The sequence below is a fragment of the Mastigoproctus giganteus genome, chromosome 5 (assembly GCF_048544385.1).
Source record: "Mastigoproctus giganteus isolate SK-2022 chromosome 5, ASM4854438v1, whole genome shotgun sequence".
Taxonomy (NCBI): Eukaryota; Metazoa; Arthropoda; class Arachnida; order Uropygi; family Thelyphonidae; genus Mastigoproctus; species Mastigoproctus giganteus.
The window spans coordinates 73,579,803-73,598,509 of NC_143579.1; the positions used below are offsets into that span (position 1 = coordinate 73,579,803).

General features: G+C 38.6%; 1 protein-coding gene across 2 annotated transcripts in view; it reads right to left on the reverse strand.

Moving 5' to 3' along the window:
* The window catches only part of fwd (phosphatidylinositol 4-kinase beta fwd), a 241,061-nt gene that overhangs the window by 130,942 nt on the left and 91,412 nt on the right, over positions 1-18,707 (reverse strand). For both annotated transcript variants that reach the window (XM_090374066.1, XM_090374067.1), the window contains exon 4: positions 7,376-7,510. In XM_090374066.1, coding sequence (XP_090230192.1) covers positions 7,376-7,510 — 135 coding nt within the window. The remainder of the gene's footprint in view (positions 1-7,375; positions 7,511-18,707) is intronic.

Here is an 18,707-nt window from a genome sequence, read left to right on the forward strand (position 1 = left end):
CAGTGAGGTGATCTGATAGGTGTATAAAGCCTTGAATGGTTTGAGCATGCTCAATGCTGATGGGATTCTTCCTCTCGCTCAGAATAATCACCTGAGAGGGCATAAATTCAAATTGAGGAAAGACAGATGTAGGATAGATGTGTGGAAATTTGCCTTTAGCCAGCGGGTAGTTGGTTGGTGGAACAGACTTCCATCCCTTGTCGTGGAAGTTGATAGCCTAAATAAGTTTAAGGCTCAGCTGGACAGGTATTTTGAACGAACAGAGGGGTGAAGTGGAAGTGGTTTTTTTTTTTTTTTTTGGCTGATGCTGCATAAGCTTGCTTTCTTGCATCAAATGCCTCTACTAATGCTATTCAGACCTACAAGAAACCATAGATAACACAAACAAAAAAGATATTTTAATAAATGGGAGACTTTAATGCAAAAGTTGGAGGCTTTTCAATAGATTTCAGTGACGTATTAGGAAAGTTCAGGATAGAAAATAGAAATGAGCGAGAAGAAGAACTCTTGAATTTCTGCAAAGAAAATAAACTATTCATCACCAACGCACAGATCTCAACATAAGTATACATGGACATCACCAGATGGAAATACAAAAAATTGTATTGACTACATTTTAATAAATAACAACTGGAAATCATCCATTCAAAATGTTAAAACTCTTAGAAGTACATATTTTGACACTGACCATGAACTGCTAGCAGCAAATTAAATGGAAATTTAAAAATATGAAGCCAAAGAACAACAGAGCAACATTAAATATATCACGATTTGAAGAAGACAAAATAAAGGAAATTTATGGGAAAACACTACAAGAAAAATTAAAAGATATAAACTATTCATTATCTGTGGAAAATATATGGGAGAAAACTAAACAAATGACTAAAGATGCAGCCTTAGAAACTTTGGGAACAAAACCAAAACCAAATGATCCTTGGATTACAGCAGAAATTTTACATGTAGGGAGGAAAAAAGACGAATGAAAAACCTCCTAAACAAAGAAAATAGTCAAGAAAAAAGGCAAAAATATAAAACCTTAAAAAACAAACTAGACAACCTATGTAAAGCTGCTAAAAGGAAATGGTTGGAAGACAAAGCAAAGCAGTGCAAAGAGGCAAATAAACGCCACGACTCTAAAACAACTTACCGGGTCATAAAGGAACTCTCTAAAGCATACATCCTGAAAATATGACGATGAAAAATAAAAATAGAAAGAATATTACCAAACCCTGCTCAAAGGGGAAGGAAAAAACGCTCTTGCCTTAGATAATAGAAGAGATAAAGCACCCTCGATAACAAAAGAAGAAGTTCAGAAAGCAATTAGCCAAATGAAGAATGACAAGGCACCCAGAAATTATGGTATCCAAGCAGAACTATGGAAATTCGAAGGCGATGCAATGTTAAAACACCTCGCACAATTGTTTAATCTAATTTTATTTATAGGTGATATACCAAAAGGCTGGAAAAGTTGAATAATAGTACCTATACACAAAAAAAGGAGATAAAGAAAATTGTCAGAATTATAGATCCATTACCCTTTTAAACCATATATATAAAATATTTATAAGGATCTTACAAAATAGAATACTTAAAACATATGAAGAAACAATAGAGGAAGAACAAGCAGGATTCAGAAAAGACAGATCAACAATAGACCAAATATTCACCCTAAACATCATTAAAAAGTAAGAGATTACCTCAATCTTTTTTGTGGAATGTTTCCAGTCAATTCTCTCTCATATGTGATGAATAAAATAAGACGAAAAAGTGAAAAAACGAATTAATGAATTCCCTCACTCATAGAGATACAACCAAATCTGATGCGCAACGGAATCGAAAGTCGACAGCCCCAACTCAACCCCGAAACACATCAAACCACCGCAGCAAGACCATGAGTGCGAGTAGACATTGTGTCATAATAAATAGTTAAAACTGGTTCCAATAATAAATAATTAAAATCACTAATTAAAAACACTATTAAAAAGATTAAACACTTAAAATTAAACGGAGTAAAAGTTACGATTTAGATGAATACTCAAATTAAACGAAATGCACAGCTGTTTCCCTTCCTTAAGCAGACCACACTTTTCAGTTGATCACCGTGCTCACAGGATGGGAATATTGCAAAGTGTTTGTGTGTGTATTTGACTCTGAAATATAGAGAGATTATTTATATGGGCATGTGCCAAAAAGACCAGAAATCCGAAATTAGATAAGGCCGTCGCACATTGATAGAATTTTCGTGTAGTTTCATTTCAAGCATTTCAGTAATCAATCATTTTATGTAATTCTGTTGTATATTTAAAATTACCACTTCATTGAATAGGAATATGTGACCATCACTGACCGCATGAAAGGCCAGCTCTGACGCGTTTGCGCACGACGTGTGGATGGAAGTAGCATGTTGCTTGACACGTAACTGTAACATGCAGCGAGTGGAACCCTTGTACAATGAATCACACTGACTACACGAAATCTTGTACACAAGATCATTTACCTGTGCCGAGCAAGAAGAAAGAATTGTGTGATTTTTTAATATATTATAGAGTTTCTGCATGGGTCTGGATATTATTTTGAATTCAGTATTTCTAAAGAGTTTATTAAGCTGCCTGTACCATTGTTCAACGTACGGTATGGAAATAAAGTGTGTTTTATTGGTATTATTAATGGGTGTCATATTTGCTGTTTAATTTTAAGCCTGTAACCTGATTTGATTTATAACAGAGTGAGGATAGCCCTCTATTTAAAAACCTATCGGTTAGTGTAACAATTTCTAAGTGTTTAGTAAAACATTCAAAGCCCTGTAGCTCTGAATTTTTTACTAAACGTCATTGCAGAAAAATATTGGAATAAGAAGAAACCTCTTTATTTGTGCTTCATCGATTTCAAGCAGGCATTTGACTCTGTAAACAGAGAAAATCTAATGAAGCAACTACAAAAAATCCCACTTGATCATGAAATAATCATGTTTATAAAAAATTTCTACAAAAATACAAGAGCGATAGTAAAATTCTACAACCTTAAAACAGAGAAATTTGAAATAGAGAAAGGAGTCATGCAGGGATGCCCTTTATCTCCATATCTATTCAATATCTACCTAGAACTAATGAAATCAATTGAAAAAAAAAAGAGGCACAATAATAAATGGAAAAAATATAAACCACATAAAATATGCAGATGATATTTTAATTTTAACAGAAACCAAAGAACAGATAAAAGAAATATTAACAAACATCGATAAAGCAAGCAACAATTATGGAATTAATATTAATAAAACCAAAGTAGTGCAAATTGTAAAAAACATAGAAGACATAAAAGACATACAAAAATCAACAAATAGAACAAGTACAAAAATTTGTATACCTGGGCTCTCTAATAACCGGAAACCTAAGTAATATTGACCAAATTAATCACAGACTGAACATCGGATGGACAAACATGAACAAACTCAAAAACATATGGAAGAGCAATAAAATCTCATCATACCCACAGCAACTTATGGATCAGAGAATTGGAAAATAAATAAGAAAGAAAGGCAAAATATAATTTCATTTGAAATGAGATGTCTAAGGAAAATCAATAAAACAAATTGGAGAGAACATAAAACTAATGAACAAGTAAGGAGAGATTTAAATTTTGAACACAGAATAATAGAGCAGATCTACAAAAAACAACTTCAGTGGTTTGGACTTGTGAACCGGATGAAACAACACAGACTGTCTAATGTAGTACTGACAGGAAGAAATGGAGATAAGAGACCACCAGGAAGACCCAAAAGAGAATGGTTCCGATGTCTAAAGGAAAACACAGGCTTTCAGAGTTATCAACAAATGATGCAAGATTCAAGAGATTGACAACAATAGAGGACGATATCTATATAGGGACTCAACCCGTGCCAAATGGAAGAGTAGAATGATGATGAATAATGATAATGATGATGAACATCTGTTATTCTGTTTCCTTTTAAATATTTATTTGATTTCATGTGAGAAAAATTTGCTCGCAAACGTACGTTGATTCGAACAAAATAGCCATTTTCATGGGATCTTTTTTATTAGCAGAAAATCTTCAGATAAGAGAGCCTTGTAGAATTCAAGTAGTTTATTTTCACAGTCCATATACTTATTTTTGAACCATGTTTTGGCTTGAAGATCATAATTTCAAGTTGAAATCTGGGATTATAGTTTTCAACCATAGAAATAAATGGATCTTCAAACAAGCTTATGTCTTTTTCATGGGATCTTACATCAGCAAACCAACTTTCAAACTTGTCAAAAAGTAATTGTAATAACAAGAGGCAACGATTCTTTGGAAATGTTTCTCTTTTAGCTGGGTACAACATTCAAAGTGAACTAAATTGCCTTGCTCAATTTGGGATTTAAATAATAACTCATTCTGAAATGATTTGATGTCAACATACAAATCAGAGACCAATTTTCCATTCCCTTGTAGTTTTAAATTAAGAGCATTTAAATGTCTATAAGAATTGCAAGATCAAACAGCCACTCCATATTTGATAGTTGTTTTGTTGGTTTCCCTTTTCCTGTCATAAAAATATCAATCACTTTGCCACGACTAAGCCATCTCACTGCACTATGTAAAATTACATCTTCGTATTCAGCTTCAATTTCTAAAAGAAACTTTGAAGCTTGATTTGGATTTTATTGGTGCAAAAGCTACTAGGGCTATGGTGTGCCACAACCATGCCATAAAAAATACAAATGAATAAAAGATATTGTAACCTTCAGAAAGGTAAATACATAAAATGCAATAAAGCATAACGACTAAAAATAAATGCTCAACACTATATATATTGGTAAATATTAGTAGTTTGTAAAAATTTAAAAACATCTGACACGTGGTCATTGTCTGATAACTGTTGAAGCATACTGTGATTAAGGTCATGTGATCCTATAAAATTTACAGTTGAAATAACCACATTCATAACATGCTGGAGATCTAAGGTTTTCCCACAAAGAGCTTTTTAATGTACAATGCAGTGAATTTCAGTCAGAGGTTCAGCTCCGATAATTATCATTTTCTTGGTTATTCCACCCATATGCCCAATGTTTTTACCAATCATGTTTTTTGCACGTCAGTTGTGACTCCTACCAAGTTTTGAATATTTAACACTAACTTTCAAATGGATTGGTAAAAATTTTAAAAAAGATTTTCACCTGTAGCTGTTCCGTGCATACTCTGTAGATCAGCTAAATCTTTAACCGGTACAAAATTATCATAATTCCACGTATGAAGATAATGAGTTTGGCTGTGTAATTTACATCAGTATTGTCATCAAGTGCAACACTAAAATATTTCTTTTCTTTTATGTTTCCAAAATTTGTTCGAACAAATTCTTTCCAATATCTTCTACTCTTCGCATGATTGTTTGTCGGGACAAACTAATGTCTTGTATCATTATTTGTTTCTCCGGACAAATTTCTTCCGCAATTTTTAATAAACAATGTTTAACAAATTCACCATTACTGAATGGTTTACTTTCAAAAGTGATCACATGTGCAACTTAATAACTGGCACTTACAGATAAATTTCTTGACTTCAGTGTGTTTTGTTGTTTTCTTAATTCGTTTTGTAACTTTGAACACTTTTCTTTTTGCAACAAAATTTATGCTTGGAATCACAGTGTTGTTTTAAATTATATTCTTTAAAAATTGACACATATCCTTACACACTGCTTTTTCATTGTATTCAATGAAAAAATAGCCTTCAGTCCATCTTTGATTAAAAACACGACACTACAAATCGACTTCCCTCTTTCGGAACATTTTTAAAGGATGATTTTTTAATTCGAACAAATTAATAATAATTCAATACAATGAACAAGCTATTTCAAAATAGCAGAATTTCACAATATGAAAAGACTGATATGTACATAACTGTATTTAGCGTACAGAATTATGACTGCACTGGACTACATGTACGCATTTGATATAGTCGAGATTGACGCTCGCATGCCTGTACACGCAGTGGTGTGACTCTAAAATGCTGCTTTAGTCCCCTTTCACGCAGGTCATATACAAATTATCCATGGGCCGGATATGGCCCATGGGGGCCGTAGGTTGGACACCACTGCTCTACACTGTCAAATCTTCGACCCTTCAGCTTGATTTTCATTCTTAGGAAGAGAAAGAAGTTGCGGGGAATGTCTGGCAAATAAGGGGGTGGGGACAATTGTCATGTTGTAGGATGCCAAAAATTGTGTCACGGTGAGAGATATGTGGACCAACATGCTGCCATGATGAAGGACCCAGTTCTTTGTGCGCCACTTCTCTGGACCTTTTTCTCCTGACGGTTTCTCTTAACTGCCTCAGGACGTCAGAATAGAACTTTGTACTGATGGTCTGGGCAGAAGGGATGAATTCCTTATGGATAATTCCGTCGATGTGCAAAAAACAGATCAGCATAGACTTCACATTGCTCCTCACTCGTTGGGCTTTCTTTGGTCAGGGAGAAGATGGGCTCTTCCACTGGGATGATTGGTTTCTGGGTTATACCCAACTCTTGTCACCAGTGACGACCACAGAAAGGAAGTTTTGATCTCTCCTGGCCCATTTTTGAAGATCTCTGCTAACTTCCATGTGATGCTGCGTTTGGCCTTCACTCAGTAACCGTGGCACGAACTTGGCCGCAATCCTTCTCATGTTCAATTCATCTGACAAAATCTGCTGACACATGCTGTATGATAGTCCTATAATGCCATAAATTTCGTGGATGGGTGCCTGCAGTCTTCACGGATCACAGCCCAAACTTTTGCGACATTTTCTGGGGTGGTACTCGATGATGGACACCCAGAACGATCATCGTCATCAACTGACATTCAACCATTTTTAAAATGGTTAAACCAGTAATAGGTCTGCATCTTGCCTAAAGCACTGCCACCAAAAGCTTGTTTCAACTTCTTATAGGTTTCTGCTGCTGTTTCATTAAGAAGGAAACAAAACTTAATGCAAGCACGTTGCTCTCTCACAACAGCCATCGCAACAATCACAAATTACACGAAACACATCACCAAAGAACTGCACATAAATATTCAATGACTCTATCCAGCCTGACGCCACATGGTACACCGATTCACAAAGGATGCGTGTAGTGTTACCTAGTGCCACAAGTCCGTACTAGACAGTTCCCACGCAACATTCAAATTTTGGGAACATTTGGGTAGCACCTCGTAATAGATTACCAAGTTTGAGCTGGCTTTGCAATTGGGAGCACATCATGACATGTAGGATGTAAGTGGCAATCTAGAGTAAAGAACTAGATGGGATTAAAATAAGAAACACAATATGATATTAAAGCCACTAGTAACAGAGAATTCACTGTATATCAATTAAACTCTCATTAAACTTAATTTTACCTTATTTCTTCTGACAGAATAAGACTTTTAAGTCTAGATCCCTGAGATTTTCGACGAGATGGAGCACTACTATCAGCACAAAAGGCTGCAAGCAACCATGCTAACTGGAGAGAAAACTCAACACTGCTTCGACACCTAAATCAAATGAAAATGCACATGAAGTACTCAAAAATAAAAAAGAAAAAAAATTTTAGTAGTTATTAACACAGCACAGACATTAAATATATATATTAGTAAATATCTATTTAATGTCTAATTACAATTGTTTGTTTGTTTGTTTGTTTTGTTTGGATTTTTTGGCGCATTAGCAACTAAGGCTATAATGCACCAAGACTAGGTAATATTTAAAAAATTTAAATTTAAACTCTCGGTGACCTAATTAGTAAGGCCACCGTGTCCAGATATATAATAACAAAGATATAAGAAATAAATCAATAAAGACGTAACAATAACATGAATTAAATACAATTAAAAACTTTTATTGATTTAAAATAGCTAAAAACAGCAGACACGTTGTCACTGTCGGATAAAATCTGACTGAGTGTATAAGGCTCAGTCAGATGATTAAAAGCGGTAAAACGGGCGCTGCTAAAATCTGGACAGTCAATTAAAAGATGTCTGATCGTTAAAATAGTGCCACAGGACACACACACACATAGGAGGGTCATCAGCCCTCAGCAAAAACGAATGAGTTAAATGACTGTGTCCTATGCGGGTCCGGGCGAGAACAACTTCCTCCTTACGATTCCTGCGCAGACTAGACAGCCACGGTTCAATTACAGGCTTTATATGATATAATTTATTCACAGTCTGTCTATTCCACGAATCCTGCCATTGGGGGTGTATCTTCTCGTGTATTATTTGCCTGTAGTCTGTATAGGGGACTGACAGGCAGCAGTTACTATTGGGAATTGCTGATTTCGCTGCGGCGTCAGCCAAATCATTTCCCGTAATCCCAATGTGGCTGGGAATCCAACAGAAGCGGATATCATATTCACATCCACGGAGGAAGTGAATCTTCTGCTGAATACTAGACAGAACTGGATGAGGATTATATCTTACAGTTATTAAAGCCTGTAACACGCTGAGAGAGTCAGAATATAAAATGAACCGTTGGTATTGGCATTTACTGATGTGATCCAAAGCTAACTCAATAGCGTGCAGCTCTGCAGTAAATATGCTGCATTCAGAGGGAATCTGCTCCGATGTAGTGCTGTCTGTAAAGACAGCAGCAGATCCCACATATGACTCTGACTTCAAACCGTCTGTGTAAACTGGCGCGAAGTCAGAATGTTCAGCTCGGTGTGCTGAATAAAGCTGCAGGTAGACTGATGATGGAGTGTCCGACTTTACCCAATTTCTAAGGGATAAGTCACATGCTGGGAGATGAGCATGCCAGGGTGGAAAGGGTTGCTTTGGTGTTTGGGCAACCTTGTCTACCTTGATATTAAATTCATTGAGTAGCTCTTGGAGACGAATACCAAAAGGACGATTGGCAGTCTTACGGGTATTGTACAAGTTTTCCCATCGTGGTTCAAAAACGAATGGCCACGTTAGATGGTCTGGCAGGGATTTCAGTTTTAAAGCGTACTTTAAAGACAACTGCTTACATCGAAGCGATAATGGTGGTTCGTTTGCTTCAACGTATAAACTCTGGACAGGGGATGTTCGAAATGCTCCAGTAGCGATACGTAGAGCCTGATGATGGACAGGGTCCAGCCATCGAAGGGCACTGTCTCTGGCTGAAGAATGTACTTGGGACCCATAATCTAATTTGGATCGCACAAGTGCACGGTAAAGCCGTAGAAGGGTGCATCGGTCTGCACCCCAAGATAAAGAGGAAAGCGAGCGGAGCATATTAAGGCCTCTTGTGCACTTTGTGCGGAGTTGACGAATATGATCCAAAAAGGTCAGTTTTTTATCGAATATGAGTCCCAAGAATTTTGTGTTCGCTGCTACTGGAATAGCATTTTGTCCGAGCCTTAATTCAGGTTCAGGATGAAGATTACGCTTCCGACAAAAGTGTATGTAAATGGTCTTCTCCGGCGAGAACCTGAAGCCATTAGCAAGTGCCCAGGAATTCAGACTATCAATGGCTTTCTGCAGTTGTCTTTCAATAACTCTCATGTTGCACGACTGACAAAAAATGCTAAAGTCATCAACATAGAGGGCACTGTTTACAGTTGGAGGAAGTTGTTCTGTGATGGAATTTATTTTGATGGCAAAAAGTGTGACACTTAATACTGATCCTTGTGGTACTCCCTCCTCTTGGCTAAAGGAGCGAGAGAGTGAGGATCCCACACGAACTTGGAACGATCGATTGGCTAAAAAGTTTTAAATAAAAAATGGGAGATGCCCTCTAAGGCCTAGGCTATGTAAATCTTTTAAAATGCCAAATCTCCAAGTTGTGTCATACGCTTTTTCCATGTCAAAGAACACCGACACCAAGGGTTCACGTTTTAGGAAAGCATCCCGGATGGATGCTTCCAATCTAATAAGATGGTCCAAAGTGGACCGGTTCCTCCAGAAGCCGCACTGGATATTCGAGAGAAGGTAATTTGATTCGAGATACCATATTAAACGAGAATTAACCATTTTCTCCAGGATTTTGCACAGACAGCTAGTCAGAGCAATAGGATGATAATTGGTGGTGGTGACTTTTGGATCCTTTCCTGGCTTAGGAAAGGCAAGAACGATTGCATTTCGCCAGGAGTCCGGAAACTGCCCTTCAGTAAAGATTCTGTTATACAGAAGGAGCAGACAATCCATAGATTTTGGTGAAAGATGTTTAATCATTTCATAATGGATGCCATCTGGTCCAACTGCACTTGCTTTGGAAAGAGTGAGGGCTCTTTTCAGTTCCTCTATAGTGAATGCCCCGTTGAAGGGATAGAGGCCCTGGGATTTAAAATTAAGTGCCTGTTTTTCGATTTTATATTTCAGGACCAGGAACTCTGGGGAATACGAAGATGTTGCAGAGATGTTAGAGAATGTTTCCCCAAGAGAATTGGCTACTGCAGCTGGATCTGCAATAGCGCATCCATTATAATCTAGGATTGAAGGGTGGGATGTATATTTTCCCTTCATTTTCCGGATTTTATCCCAGACTACCTTAGAGTTGGTAGACTGGTTAATAGATTATGTAAAACGGATCCACGATTCCTTTTGACTTTGACGACGGATGTAGTGTGCTTTGGCTCGTGCACGTTTGAAGGCTATAAGGTTGTTCGTGGTAGGATATCGGCGAAATATCCCCCACGCTTTGTTTTGAGCCTTTTTTGCTGCTGTGCATTGTGAATTCCACCTAGGTTTGGGAAATGGTGGAAACCGGGCAGATGTTTTTGGGACAGAATTAGCAGCTGCTTGGACAATGATTTCTGTGATGTACTTTACTGCGTCACTGATCGGCTCCCGACTGACTGTACTGAGGTCGAAATTTTCCTGATGTTGGAAGGCATTCCAGTCACCGTGATCAAACTTCCACCGTGGTAACCTAAAAGGAAGACATGGTCTCTCACTGTGTAACAAGGTTATCACAGGGAAGTGATCACTTCCGTATGGATTCTCCTCCACTTCCCAAGTGAGTGAAGAGAGTAGAGAAGGGGAGCAGACAGAGAGATCAATGGCAGAAAAAGTACGGGTAGGCATGTGGAAGAAGGTGTTTGTTCCAGTATTTAGAAGGGAAAGGTCATTGTCATTGAGCATACGCTCTATGACTCGTCCCCTTCCGTTGATGTTAGCACTACCCTACAGGGTGTTATGTCCATTCATATCCCCGAGAAGTAAGTAAGGGGGAGGCAACTGCGTTAGAAGATCATCAAGGTCTTCCTGGGAGATGTCAGTCCCAGGTGGCAAATAGATAGAGCAGACCGTTAATAAAAATCCCACCGCAAGGCGAATTGCAACAGCTTCTATGCTAGTTGTAATTAGCAAGGGCTGCACTGGGGTCTGGTTACCCACAAGGATAGCCACTACCCCATGGGCACAGCCATCCGCAATTCTATCCTTTCGAAAAATCGTGATGTTGTGCATGGTGGGATCATCATTTGCCTTTAGATATGTCTCCTGCAAGCAAAAGCAAACTGGCTCGTGCTTTTGCAGGAGAGCCTTGATGTCATCAATATTTCGCCGGAATCCACGACAATTCCATTGTAGGAATTTAGCCATTATTTTGGCTTGGTGGGTCCATCAGGCGGCTTCCGAGGTGCTGAGGGATTACTTTTATCAGTCTTGGATTTATCTTTTTTGGGGAAGAATGAACGCTGTCCCGTGTCCATTTCCTCCTCCGCAAAGAGTTCCAAGACTGAATATTCGTGTACCTCCTTCTGCTCGACATCCATCTTTTCTTGGGTGCTAGGGGGGACTTCCCCTTTCTTATTCTTTTCTTTCAAAATTACCTTTGTTACTTGTGGAGCATTAGGAGGTACCGATATAGGCGTGGCAGCTGATTGGTCCTTCTGTGCAGGTTTTTGAGAACTTAAGAGATAACGCGCGATGGGAGTGAAAGACTCCTTTGGAGGATGGTCATGTCCGTCTGAGTTCCGACGGAACATCTCCCTGCTACCTTCTGGACGTAGGTAGGTTTGTTGATATTCAGGGGTTTGACCGATTTCCTTGCCTCCTGGTATGATATATTTAGCTCTGCCTACAGCCGTTGAATTTCTTTTTCTTCTTTCCATCTCTGGCATGCTCTTGAGTAGGCCGGGTGTTCGCCTTCACAGTTAATACAGGTGGGTTTTGCGGCTGAACATGCTGTTGTTTCGTGGTCCTTTGCACAGCATCGAGCGCATGCAAGGACTCCACGGCAGGCCATTTGAGAATGTCCATACTTCTGGCATTTAAAACACCGTAAAGGGTTCGGAACGTATGGACGCACTGAGCAACTGATGTATCCAGCTTTAATCTTGTCAGGAGGTTTAGGAGAGTTAAAAGTCAGGATAACGCTCCTGGTTTTAACAATTTTTCCATCCCTTCGCGCAGTAATTCTCTTGACGGCAGTAACTCCCTGTGGTTTTAATTCGGAGCAGATTTCCTCCTCGGTTACGTCGAGAAGGTCCCACTCCGAAATGACACCTCTCGATGAATTGAGTGTTCTGTGTGGTGTCACTGTTATGGGTATTCCTCCGATTGATGTTACACGGAGTAGATGTTCAGACTGCCTGTCATTATTTGTTTCAATCAAGAGGTCCCCAGAACGGAGCCTCTTAACTGACTTGGGTGAACCTGCTAACCCATCCAACCCTTTTTGTATAAAAAAAGGGTGACATTTTACCAATCGGTGTTTCATTCGTGGAATGCATAATAAGAACCTTGGGACAGGCCCTGATGGTAGTTCGGTTCGCTGCCTCCTTGTAGCAATAATGCTATCTGTCTCTCCGTCTCTGTTTTCAGATAGGGACCGGGTTGGGGCCCCTGAAGGAATATATTTATCAGGATTCATGAAGTTTTGAAGTGGTTCAGTGCCCGGGCTCCCCACCCACCACAGAGCCCAAAGGGACGGCCACTACCCGGCATGCAATAAATGCGCTCGGGAGTGGGACGCCAGGGCTACCCAGACTATACCCGCACCGCCGCCAGCCTGAATCCTGTCCCTCGGACCATGAGGGTAGGGGCGTGGCATTGACACGGTTGACCCTCGCGGGTGAGCCTACTAGCCGATTGATCCTAGCCGGGCCTTCCAGGACCACCCGTCTTGTCGAAGCAGGGGCCAAAGTGGTGTATTGAAGCTGGGCCCCTCAACCACCAGGATCCCCCTTTCCGAATTTCCACGGGTCGCAGTGCACGGCAAACACGCCGGATTCCATTGATGTAAGCCTGGAACCTGGGCTGTGGGCGTTGGATCCCAGTGATGCCAGTCTGGAAGTCCAGCAGTGTCACTGGGAGGTCCCCTCACCACGTACAGGTGCCCACGTCGAGGGGTATAATCACAAAACAAAGGGATAAAGAGAGATTGACTTTTTTTCCTTCTTTTTCATTTGTCCCATCTTTTAAGATGTTAGCAGCAGTTTTTTTATGAAACAAATTTTACAGTTCCAATTGCCACTATCATACCACATGCAGACAATGTAACAATAAAGTTTGCATGTGGGCATGGCTACAACAAGTAGTTAAGGCAGCATTCTAACAACATCCAAAGTGATTATATATTTTTCATTAGCAATGAAAAATGTGGCTATAACAAGCAGTTACAGCAACTTCCTAACAATATCCAAAATTAATATACTTTTTGAATTTAGTAATGATGGTATGTACTTTCACTGCTGATTTAGAGTACTACCATTAATATCACAAGATTTTCTGAGGACAGGAAGTAGAAAACTAAATCACTATAATTTTAAATGCAAGCAGGAAGGAGCACAATAGATAAAAAATCCTTAGAATAAATAACAATTTATTACTATGGGCAGTTCAACAATCATCACATATATCTAGGTTGTAACTGCAGAAAGGTTACAGCCTGCCTTTGTGTCAGTATTCAGAATAGCACTACAATTCCACCCAGAAACATGCCAAGGGCTCAAATGCCTTCAAGTTCATCTGAGTCACTGAAGTATGGAACTGAGACAAATATCATTCTACTGGGAGGATTTAAAAAGCAGGAATGTGTAACAAGAAACTTTGGATGGACCTGTAATACACAATCAAAGACTCCTGCACTGCTGGAAACTTCCAGTATAACATTAGGAAGGTCAACACTAAGAATCATTATCTGAGACTGAATATACAGACTATGGGGAAGGATGGCAATTTATATGTGCTTAGAAAAATGCTAATAAGATAAACCATGAAATATTTGTCATTTAAGAAATTAAACAACATAATTCTGATTCGATCATAATCCTTTACGCCCAAATAACTAATATTGTAAATATCAAATAAAATTTACAATTGCAATTGTGTGTGTGTGTGTGTGTGTGTGTGTGTGTGTGTGTGTGTGTGTGTGTGTGTGTGTGTGTGTGTGTGTGTGTGTGTGTGTGTGTGTACATACAGTAAGCGCCGGTTATAGTGATCACATCTGCAAATTGACTTTTGATTCTAATAAGCACAAAATCGACAAATATTATCCAAAGACTATAAAAATAAAGATGTAAAGCACAAATCTGCACTTTATAAAGAAAAGTTTATTACCAATTAAATGATGCATGAAAATCAGAAGAATATTATCCATAGGTTAGCAAAATAAATTGATACTTATGTAACTTAATTAATATATATTAATTAAACAACACTTTGTAATATGATTATAAATTTTAAATAGTCACTTATTTTAGATTGCTTTAAATTATCACTACAAAGTCTATTTATAGATTTTTCAATATTGTATAACAGTCTATATTCACAATCACTTGCACCAGTTTCTAGCTATGCTCTCCTCAGGACAGCTATAGCTGTTCTGTTAAAGCTGTAGTAACTACCCATTTATAATAGATTATACAAACAAAAAGACCCAATAAACTGAAAACTGCAAATTATTTTTAGTTTTATGGTTGTGACCTCTAGAAATGTGCTTTAGAAAAATATCACAGAGGCATTCAAAACTGATTCTTAGAACCGAAGATGTAGTAATAGTAGTAGAGGCATGTGATGCAAGAAAGCAAGTGTATGAGCTTATGCAGCTTCAGCCACAAAAAAAAAAAAACTCACCATTCCCTCCGAATACCTGTCCAGTTCCTCCTTAAATTTATTCAACTTATCAACTTCCACAACAACAGATGGAAGTTTGTTCCAGCAATTAACCACCCGCTGGGTAAAGGCAAATTTCTGCACATTTATTCTACATCTGTCTTTTCTTAATTTGAATTTATGCCCCCTTAGGTTCATAATCTGAACAAGTGGAAGGATCCCATCAGAATTCAGCGTGCTCAACCCATTCAAGGCCTTATACACCTCAATCAGATCACCGCACAGGTGCCTAGTCTCCAGCCACTGCAATTTGCAGAACTTAAGCCTCTCTTGGTAAGAGGATCCCTTCATTTCCCTCACCAATCTTGTTGCCCTTCTCTGTACATGCTCAAGCAAATCGACATCCTTCCTAAAATGAGGCCTCCAGACCTGTATGCAGTACTCAAGGAGTGGCCTGACCATTGCCTTATACAGAGGGACAATCACCTCCTTTTCCCTGCTAGCAAAATTCCTATATATCATTGACAAAACCCCATGACCTGCCCTGGCAGCCTGTCTGCATTGCTCAGAAAACTTCATATCTGACTGCACAATTACTCCAGGGTCTTTTTCATTTTCAACCACCTTAAGTGTAGTACCACACGGTACTTTTCTCTCGAGTTACTTCTACCCATATGCAGTACTTTGCATTTGTCAAAAGTTAAACTTCAGTTGCCACTTCTTAGCCCATCTGCCCAAATTATCTAGATCCTGTTGCAGTAGCACACTGCCATTACTGTCATTAACAACCCTGCCAACCTTTGTATCATCTGCAAACTTCGACACTAAACCTGATATGCCTTCATCAATATCACTGATAAATATACAAAACAAACAGTGGTCCCAACACCGAACCCTGTGGGACTCCACTAATAACATTAGTCCACGAAGAGCAGCACCCACTGATTACCACCCTCTGTCTTCTCCCACTTAACCATCCTTTTATCCTTTATAGCAACTTACCCTTAATACCATTCTGCTCCAATTTGTACAACAGTCTTCCATGCGCATTTCAGGAAAGCTTTTGACACTGTCAAAAGCTTTCCTGAAATCTAAATATATGATATCAAAATTATTTTTTGCATCCAGTTCCTTTGTAACCAAATCATAATAACCAATCAAATTTGTCAGACAAGACTTTCCCTTAACAAACCCATGCTGTGTCTCAATTATTGCTGCAAGATGTCTAGATGATCCTGGAATGCATCTTTAACCACTGACTCCATTATTTTACCCGGAACAGAAGTTAAACTAACTGGTCTGTAATTACTCATGCCACTCTTCGATCCCCCTTTGTGAATTGGGGATACATTTGCACATCTCCAGTCCGTGGGGACTTGACCCGAGTCCAAGGATGCTCTCATAATTATGGCCAAGGGTTTGCTTAGTTGCTTTGCCGCCTCCTTTAATAAAACTGGATAGATCCCATCCACCCGAGGTGCTTTTCTTATGTTTAACTTCAACAATTTCTCCTCCACTTTGCTCTCAGTTATTACAAAATCATTAAGTACCCTGCTACAATTTGATAACTTTCTGCCATTTTTAAACCTTAATAATTCCTCATGTGTGAATGTAGATGCAAAATACTCATTCAGTTTGTTTGCTATCTGAGCAGTATCATCAACAGTCGAACCATCGATGTCAAGTGGATCAATCAGATTCATCCCCTTCCTTTTAGAGTATACATAAGTAAAGAAATCCTTGCTGTTTTTCTTAGCATCTTTTGCCAAGGAATTCTCGAATCTGCCTTCGCCTGCCTAATCTCCTTTGTGACCTGATTACAGACTAGCTTATATCTGCCATAGGCTTCTGAGTCGCTTGATAATTTATATGCATCCCATGCATTTTTCTTCTCTGTCATGAGGCTCATTAGTTCATTTGATAACCATTTACGCCTAAACCTTGAACAATATTTCTTAATAGGTATGAAACTTTTTGTAGTATCCACGATAAATTCCTTGAATGCTTCCCACTTAGAATTTACTGTAGGTAACATCGTCAATTGATCCCACTGTACAGAATTTAAAAACTGTCTGAGACCACTGTACTCACCTTTACGGAAGCAAAAACCCTTTCCTTTACCCCTGATGGTAATTAAATCTTTTAAGTAAATCCCACATCAGTACACTGTGATCACTGCCACCTAGTGGTTCCTCTATCTGCAAATTCTTAATACACGAATGATCACTGCTGATAACCAGATCAAGAGTATTACTCTCTCTTGTTGCCTCTTGAACATGCTGCTGCAGAAAACAATCATCCAATAAATCCACAAAAGTCTGACTAGTGTGTGAGTGACCAACCCACAAGTTCCAGTCAATATCTGGGAAGTTAAAATCCCCCATTATAAGACATTCTGATTTACTAGCCCACTCTATTTTTCTGTAAAACTGTTCATTGTACTCATTCGAGTCATTAGGCCTATAATACACTCCTACTCTTATTTTTGCTTTCACAGTGCTTATGTCATACCAAACTGACTCAACAGTGCACTGTTCATCTATATCAACTGGGTGCACTTCTTTTGATTTTATGTTTTTCTTAATTAACAGCATAACACCGCCTCCCTTCCTATCCTGTCTATCCTTTCTGTACACATTGTACTCCCCAAATTCCAGTTCTGCATTCCTTATATCTGGGTGACACCACATCTCTGCTATCCCAACAATATCCGCCTTTGATGTCTTGACCAACACTTCAAATTCATCAAATTTATTTACTATACTTCTAGCATTGGTATACATGCAAGCATACATGCACCTATTCCTATTCCTGGTTACCATAACACATCCCATATACCCAACTATTTCACGATGACTGCCACCGTCCCTGAAACCCCCAACACCCCTCACTCCAGGTCACTACTTATTTTAATAGAAGTTGTGCAAGAATCACCTTCACCTCTGCTTGTGGCTACTGTTAAACTATCAGTCCTTGTATCCCCCGAAGTTAGCAGTTTTCTGACCCACCTAACACTGCCTCGATAGCATCGGCAAATATTTTTGCCGATGCTATCGATGTGATTCTAATAGATGATAAAAGTGTAGTGTATTTTATTGATTTGAACTGGTTCTTTGGAATTTGATTCTCTAAAGCGGCTGATTCTAATAACCAGTGATCACTATAACCAGCACTTACTGTATATATGTATATATACAACTCTCAAAAAAGGAATTGTAATACAGTCTCAATTTAAGAAACTAAATGGAATGCAAGCTTTCATACATAGGATAACAGTTGCTATGGGTGGGGAAATTAACAATTACAGTGGGAATTGATTATCCTAACTGAGGATCAACTAGTTTGGATAATAAATTGTCTAATAATTAAAAAAGTAAACAACTGATTTGCTTTTTACTTTGAGCAGACTGTGGTCTTGAAACAATTCTTCCACAAAAAATTTGCAATACTTTGTTAATTACAGTGGTACCTTGGATTACGAGTAACTTGGTCTGCGAGTGTTTTGCAAGACGAGCAAAAATTTTTAATAAATTTTAACTTGATAAACGAGCGAGGTCTTGCAATACGAGTACAGTCAGTCCTCGTATAACACGTGTTTACACTACACGAATTCGATCATACACGATTTATAAATAGAGGAACGATATCTTATATAACACGAACCGAATTCGCTTATGCACGATTCGCCTTTGTGTTTACAAGAAATGGC